We start from the raw sequence: 7,989 nt of genomic DNA, 5'->3' as shown, positions 1-7,989 counted from the left end.
AGAAAATGAAACTATAGACGCATTAGTCACGTGCACTTCGCTGTATATATTTCTCTCCACAAATGTGTTTTCACAATCTGCTCATCAGGCCTCGTTAGTCCACAATGGAAGAAGTATCACAAGAAGAGGAACTATCCACAAGGTAAACAAAGGCAGCTACTATACGTCTATATTCCTGTACTTTTATACTATTACATTTTGTATTGCCTTTGAGGTGGATCTCAACTTTCCGATAAGCTAAAAACCAGGCAAAGGCAGCGGTTTTTCTATAGATGGATATGACTGAATGTATTTGAAGAGTAGATGGAGGCTACATTTAGAACTTACTTACAAGTAGGCCTACTTATGTAACAAAAACTACAAATAAAGGTTCAAAAATCTCAATACTTGTGCCTCTCTGGTGACATCTGCTGGATACCTATGAAAGCAACAAGTCTAGTTAAAATACTGATGATTTTATGTATGTATTTTAAAACATTTTAGAAGATATTACTCACATTTCACATAAAAAAAACAAACAAACAGACATATCACACCTTACATGTGCTTCAGACTTAATGCAAAGATGTGTTTAGTTTTTGGAAAAATTGTGTGTTTTGTCGTTTTATTTCCAAATACCATCAGTGGTCTCCAATCTACCCAAAGCTTTTCCCCTAACTTGTGTACTAGTAAATGTTTAGTATATAAAAAAACATGTTTAGTCAAGTTTATCTATTTTTTTCTTGTTTTAATCATCTTGATATTCAAATTTGACCAACAAAAACGTTCATAAGGATGTAAAGATATTTTATGTTCAAATACTAAGCAATTTTACCTCTTCAAATCCATTCCAGGTACAACTGCAGTTAATTATTTTTGTAGTAGTAGTAGTAGATATAAAATATTTACACAAAAAACGATTATTATTGATGATATTTCGCTTTCTGATCCATGTTATAAAGTTATTTCCTCATCACAAACATACCTGGATTCACATGTTTAACAGACAAATCCTGCATATTTAGGCTGAGTACTTCTCTCAAACTGAAAACACTCTGTTCCACCTTGTGATGTCATGAGGTAATACAGGAAGTGCTCCACTGTGTTTGTGAACTCTATACGCCTTCACTAGAATTATTTGGATAATTTCAGCCCTGGATTTGCCAGTCAATGCAAAAACAAAATGTAAACTGTAGCTGTAACTTAAAAACTACCACTTTATGACATCACAAGGTGGAACAGAGCATTTTTGAGCCTTGGCGATGTTTTTGATGTGGTAAGAACATTATAACATGACTTAATTCTCACAAGATCTTGACATCAAAGTACTATTGTCATGAGAGTCAGGATTATTCTGAGTATGATAATCCCAAATACCATCTAATAAGTACTTGTATGCCTTAAATTTAAGGGTCCCTGTCCTCCTGATTGGGAAACACTGTCTTTCTTAACTTAATCCAAACCCAAATAGACAGCATTGATACAAAAATGACAAGTACAGGATTGTGAGTTAAACATATTGTCCAGAATAGTTGAATTTAAACAGCTGTCACCACAGTCTGTAAGAGATAAGCAAGGGCCAAGATACAAAACAAACACATCACAAAGTTAATGATTCATGCTGTTTACCTTCTTCTGTGAGGGCAACAGTAGCTCAGCATGTTGTGTCGTTGTATCCACAAATAGGACACTTCACCCTTGACCCCAGTTTCTGCTTACTTTATGATTCTTTGGTGTATATGTGGTATTTTGTCTTATATCTGCATAAGGCCTTTGTAAAGTCAGGAGTGGAAAAGTTGTAATCATAAATAAATCATAGTAATCTTTCTGGAGCATCCCATTTAAATGCAGAAAACATCTCCAACGTCTCCTGTGCAGTTACTTTGTCCTGTTTCACTTGCCTCTCTGGCGACATCTGCTGGATACGTAAGAAGACAACAATGAACTCAAAACAACACTAGTGATTTTTATGTTTGACTCTCATTTGTCTTACTGCCAGAGCTAATGTTGTCACAATATTAAAATGTATCCAAACAGAAAATCCACAAATGTTGACCCTTATCACGATTTGCTCTACAAACCTGTCATATTAATCTTATGGCTTACTTTCCTTTCAAAAATGTGTCCCGTACCAATTTTTATTGAGAAAAAAATCGTTCTCTTTCGTTTATGGTTGGGTTATCACTCAGTCATTCAGGTATGATCCATAACAAAAGAAAATTTCAAATCTGTCTTTTTATCATTTATGTTGAAAAGGGCAGACCTGACGGAGGCGCTGTACGTTTACACCTTGGAAACCTTCTCCTACATAGAGACACTGAGGGACTTCATGGATGGACTGTCCACATGGATGCTGACGAGAGAGACAGAGTTAAACCTCCTGCTCGACATAAAAGAGAGAGCAGCCAGAATCAACCTGGGCTTGAGACATGTGACTGAGTCCCAGGTATTGTAGAATGTATGTTTTTTTATAATTTATTTGTCTCCTTCAAACAACTGCAGGACCAGCCGCTGGTTTGGGAATAACAGGTCAAAGAAGACACAGAAATGATGAGACAGAGCAACATCCACCACATTTACATTTGAAATATTTACTCCTTTTGTGATGAGCAGGTCCAGAGTGTGTCCTCTGTTGTGGGTGGGCTCTGACATGCTGAGTCAGACCAAAGGTTTTAAGGACAGAGCTGAGCTGTTTAGCGTCAAATATATAATTCACATGTAAATTAAAATCACCTGTAATGACTAAACCAAGTTTGTGCACATGACTGAAAGCATCTCAGTAAAATTGTCAATAAAACTTAGTCTTTGCTGTTGAGGTTTGTATATGACTAAGTAGAGAATGGAAGGTGATTGTTTTTGCTCCATTTTAAAGAAAACATAACCAAATGATAAAAAAAACACTGCTAACATGTGAGGAAGTCTTGTTTTGGTTAAAAAGATGAAGTCCAGATTAAAAAAAGAAATATAATGATTCATTGAAGATTATTCGTTACATAGAGATTTGACATTAAGCACAGCAAGTTTCAGATTAGTTTCAGAACGACTGGATGTTATTTTCTTAAATTGCTGTGATTGGACTGTCCTTCTGTGAACCAGTCTATGTGGTGTAATTGTAGATATAGCTCCATCACAGGGCCTCAGCCTGATATTACCTTTATCATGACTGTACGTCCTGGGACAGCAAAGGCCTGGTGTGTCCTTGCTCTTGGTGATAACAGCTCTGGCGAAAAGCAGGGGAGGGCAAGCAGGGGGGAGATTGGGTGAAGGACCAGGTGAGGGTCAGACTTTGGGTGACCTTAATGTAGTGTTGTAGCTTTTTCTCTTTTTCAGGAAGAGAAAAAAAGGTGAATTGTTATAATATAATCTTCTTTCAAACACATACATTTTGACATTATTTGCTAATTGCTTCCAGGACAAAGGAAATGCTTTCATGGAGTTCATGAGGAGTAAGCTGTTCTCGGCAGACCAGCAGAAGACGCAGCTGCAGGAGGAGCTGAGTGCCTCTCTGAAGACCTCCCTGATGGGGCTGCAGACTCTGGACGTGTTCCTGGATGCTGTGGAGAGACTGGCTGTCACTTCTGTGCAGGTGTTTCAGGAGGAGAACCCAGTGCTACTGCTGCCTGAAGGGGGTGATCTGGGCACAGTGCAGGACATCATCACTGCTGCTAAGAACATCTGCCCCCTGCTGGTGAAGTTCAAACGAGACAACAAAGAATTCTTCAGCCCCAAACTGCAGAATGTGGAGGTTCTGGCCTATCAGCTGGACCAGTACATCCAGGCTGTGCAGAGGATCTGCGCCACCATCAAGAAAGGGTAAAGAGACACATGTTCTCAGAGCTACTGGAAATGTGTATAGTGTCACCCTCGTCTGTATGTGTTTAAGTGTAACTTTGTGGTTTTTGGAGGGCTCATAGGTATAAAAGCCAGAGCTTCTTCAATCTGCCAAAGTGCAGTTGTGGTTACAGAAGAAGTTTGAATAACCAGAGAGTGACTGAGAAGTCAATATTGTTTGAATAGTCCAGTTGTACAAATGTAAGAACATTTTAGAAACAGCCAATAGTGTAGATAAACATTAACAGTAAACCAAACTGTGAAGTTACTTTGTGTGTCAAAATGGCCATTACAGAGTTTATTGTTTATTATTATTGTTTATTTGAGTAGGCATAATATATATATATATATATATATATATATATATATATATATATATATATATATATATATATATATATATATATATATACACATTTTGCCAGTAGAGTAAGGGTAATGTTTACTTTACAGGCCTTTGAGCGACTTCAGCTTTTTCAGTCCTGTGGTGAACATCGATGAAGAAATCTCAGAAGACAATGTTCAAAAGATGCTGGACATCATTACTCTGCTTCAGGAACTCAGGTAAGACAAGTTTTGATTAAAAGAATAATACTGAACAAATAATAGGCCCACACACCCACTCCACTCACATTATACTGTACATCAGCCACCTGTCTGAAGTTCTCTGCATTACTTGTAATATGGCATTAAATAAACCTGACTAATATGTTCTAAGTCAGTGTGTGTTTATGTTATTGTTCTCAGGCAGGATGAGGCCTTCAGGATGGTGTTCCTGTTCCAAGAGGAGTACTGCAGCAGCTTCATGCAGCGCTTCAGTCAGTCTGAGCCCAGAATGCAGCAGTTTCTGAAGGAGCTGGAGGAGACTGCTGTTCAGTTGGACCGCATGAACAAGGGCGCACGTATCTCCAGTGTGACGGGCAGCTCTGTCGGGGCTGTGGGAGGGATACTGTCCATCATTGGGCTGGCTCTGATCCCTGTGACTGTAGGAGTCTCTCTGGCCCTCACCATGACCGGGGTGGGACTAGGCATCACCAGCGGAGTCAACAGTGCAGTCACCACGGCAACCGAGATCGGGGTCAACCACACCCAGCAGAAGAGGGCCAGCGAGACCTTCCAAAAGTTCATGGAGGATGTGAAGAAGATCCAGGACTGTCTGGATGACGTCACCTCTGAAGATTCTCCTCTGGATGCTGTGGATATAGCTGTGGGTGTTGGAAAGATACTGGGCAAAGCAGGTAAGGGATTTTTGTTTTATAGATTATTATTCAGAGATTAATTAAAACATTAATGCACTTAAATACAATCTTCTGTTGGACTTTGTTGGAGAACTAAAGCCATCTAACCATAGGAGCAGATACACACATACTCCATTTTAGAGCTTTCTCTTAAATCTGCAGCATTGTTCAATTCACAAGTAAAGAGGAGCTGAAATATTTTATCTAGGACTCTTCTATTAAAATGCTTCCTGCTTCTGAAGACTGCAGAAGCTATCCTTGCATACTCCTGCTGCTTCCTTCTTTACTTTACCTTTTTATTTAACTTTACCTCTTGGAAACTATGTCTCAGATGACATGGCCCTGACCTGTGCGGTGCCCCAGGGGTCAATCCTGTGACCTGTTTTGATCAATCTCTGCATGCTGTCTTTTTTCACCAGAAACATAGAGAAACTGCCAGTGGTAGCCTCCAGTCTCTCTCTCTAAAACCTTCAAATCAGGCTAGAAATCTAGGGGTAATAATGGACTCAGACTTGAACTTTAACAGCCGCATCAAATCAATAACATCCATTTTATTACCATAAAACAAAAAACATTGCAAAAATGAAAGGTATACTGTCATAATCAGACTTAGAGAGACTTATCTGTGCATTTGTCTCCAGTAGATTAGACTACTGTAACGTCCTGCTCACTGGCCTCTCCAAACGAGCATTAACACAGCTGCAGTACATCCAGAACACTGCTGCTCAGGTCCTGACCAAAATCAAGAAGTGTGAGCACATAAGACAGACAGACAGATCTTTATTATCCCCAAGGGGAAATTCTTTTTCATAGACACTGCCCAGTAAAATCACATAGATACAAACAGTAAGGACAAACAGACACAGGACAACACACACATGCTTCAAGTCCTGTGCTCAGGTCTCTGCACTGACTCCTGTGGCTCAGAGAATAGACTTTAAAGCAGCTCTGCTTGTGAACAAGTGTCTCCATGGACCAGCATCAAAGTACATCTCCAACATGTTTGACAATGTCTAAATCAAGGCTCAAAATGGTTCTGTTTAGCGGTGTATATGACTGTAAGGTTTTATTCTGCACTCTTTTCTTTTAATATTAATTTTATAATGATTATTTATGTTTTGATTTAATGTCTTATTCTCTAAAGCCCTTCGAATTACTTTGTGTACCAGTTGTGCTATACAAACAAACTTGCCTTGCCTGAATCTATGATGGATGCCATAAATGCCATTTAGTTTTAGGTAGAAATGTTTTAAAAATCAGGTTTACTGGTGGGATTACCGGTAATATTACTTAACCTTGTTGGATACTTGTTTTTTTGGGGTTTTTTTTTGTTTTGTTTTTTTGCAATGTACGATTATTGTGTTTTGTTGAACCCTTTTGTAACTATGTTATTCGTTTTTTTTCCACTTGCTCCTTGACTTTTTAGGTGCAGTGGGAAAAGGCATTGATGCCATGGTGGACTTGGCCTCTGGTGTGGTGGTGCGGGGGGCTGAGGAGGCGGTGGCTGGTGCAGGTAAAGTTTTAGCTGAAGAGGGTGCAGCTCTGCGTAATGTCCCACGAGTGGCTGCTGAGCTGCCAGACGTGGGGCAGGCTGCGGCGCGAGGACCCCTGGCCCTGTCCCGCGGAGCCAGAGGAGGCTTCATTGCTCTCAATGCTCTCTTTCTGGGAATGGATGTTTTCTTCATCGTCAAAGACAGCATGAGTTTGGCCCGAGGCAGTGAGACAGAGCTGTCCAAGTTCATCCGCGCCCGATCCGCTCTGTGGCACTCGGAGATGACATCATGGCAGAAGATCCACAAGCTCCTGGAGAACGGGAAACCGTCCTTCAAGAGAAAACAAGCCATTCTTATGTCTGAGTTTTACCTCGAGGAGGAAATCCAAAGAGAGGGGCAGACCATATGGGAGACAGACTGAGGCCAATGAGGCTCTGTCTGAAGCAGTGGGCGACCAACAGACAGAGACAGAGCAGCGCTGTGTGGTACAATAGCACTTTGTTTTACATGGACGATAGGCTTAATATGCTAAAACCATAGAGACAGACAAGAGACTGATTTTAACTTTGCATTTTCATTAAAAAAATACATGTGATAAAAAAGACTCCAGTAAATTAATGTTAGAATCACATGCACGATGTAATGATGTATGATTGCAGGGAACAGTTGCCTTCTTATTCATTCAAAATTTTGAATTGTTTTGACTTTTTTTGTATTTTGCATAATCTTTGGTTCAACATTGCATTATTATGTAAAATGTTTCAAGATTTTGGATTCCCCAAATAAGTTGTGGTCAAAGCCTACTGTACACACAGTAAGTTATTACATAATTACAGCAGTACAAAAGCATATTTTATTTAGAAACATAAGAAAAACTTTAGGAGCTCGTTTTGAAGTTTCCTCTTGTTTAGAACTACATGAATTTAACTGTGTTCATTGTTAAGACTTCCTGTTTTGATGTCTATGGTTCTGACCTGTATACTTATATACTGGCTCTTACAGATACACAATACAGATTGATCTGTTTTCACTTTAAAAATGTTATTGTTGTTCTAGCTTCTGAAAAAAGAAGTCCCCTACAGCATTCTCTGGTTGTTACTAAGTTGGATTGACTCACTTAGGGTTGATTGCTTATGCCTTGGCATTTTGCATATTTGCTGCAAATCTGAGGGCTTGAACATGTATGTGTTGAAAATGTAAAACGTTTTCTTTTGTTTCATTTTTAAACATTTTGAATATGTATACTTTTCAGCAATTAAAATGCAGAATGAAAGTAACAATTTAGCAGTTAATACCTCATTGAATTGTATCACCCCTTCTTTAAGGAAGGTACAATTTAGAGCAGGGGTGGGCAACCTGCGGCTCCTCTTTAGAGCAGGGGTGGGCAACCTGCGGCTCCTCTTTGTAGTGGATTCCTTTGCCCTTGACAAAAATAAATAAATTGAATA

General features: G+C 39.3%; 1 protein-coding gene across 1 annotated transcript; it reads left to right on the top strand.

Annotated features, from left to right (window-relative positions):
• Positions 1-7,842, top strand: LOC117375314 (uncharacterized). The gene is made up of 6 exons (XM_033971613.2): positions 1-142; positions 2,236-2,425; positions 3,392-3,792; positions 4,264-4,374; positions 4,558-5,048; positions 6,475-7,842. Exons 1-6 carry the CDS (start codon positions 105-107, stop codon positions 6,960-6,962), a joined length of 1,719 nt encoding a protein of 572 aa, XP_033827504.1. The 5' UTR covers positions 1-104; the 3' UTR covers positions 6,963-7,842.
• Positions 7,843-7,989: the final 147 nt, after the last annotated feature.

Source organism: Periophthalmus magnuspinnatus, chromosome 8 (assembly GCF_009829125.3).
Source record: "Periophthalmus magnuspinnatus isolate fPerMag1 chromosome 8, fPerMag1.2.pri, whole genome shotgun sequence".
Classification (NCBI taxonomy): Eukaryota; Metazoa; Chordata; class Actinopteri; order Gobiiformes; family Gobiidae; genus Periophthalmus; species Periophthalmus magnuspinnatus.
Note: the sequence above shows the minus strand (reverse complement) of the source record. Positions and strands in the feature narration are given on the sequence as shown.

Excerpts from the sequence above, each read along its gene's own strand:
- LOC117375314 (XM_033971613.2), top strand. The coding sequence starts at position 105 with ATGGAAGAAGTATCACAAGAAGAGGAACTATCCACAAG. Across the intron at positions 143-2,235 it reads GAAGAGGAACTATCCACAAG|GGCAGACCTGACGGAGGCGC; the intron begins GTAAACAAAGGC and ends TATGTTGAAAAG. Across the intron at positions 5,049-6,474 it reads AAAGATACTGGGCAAAGCAG|GTGCAGTGGGAAAAGGCATT; the intron begins GTAAGGGATTTT and ends TTGACTTTTTAG.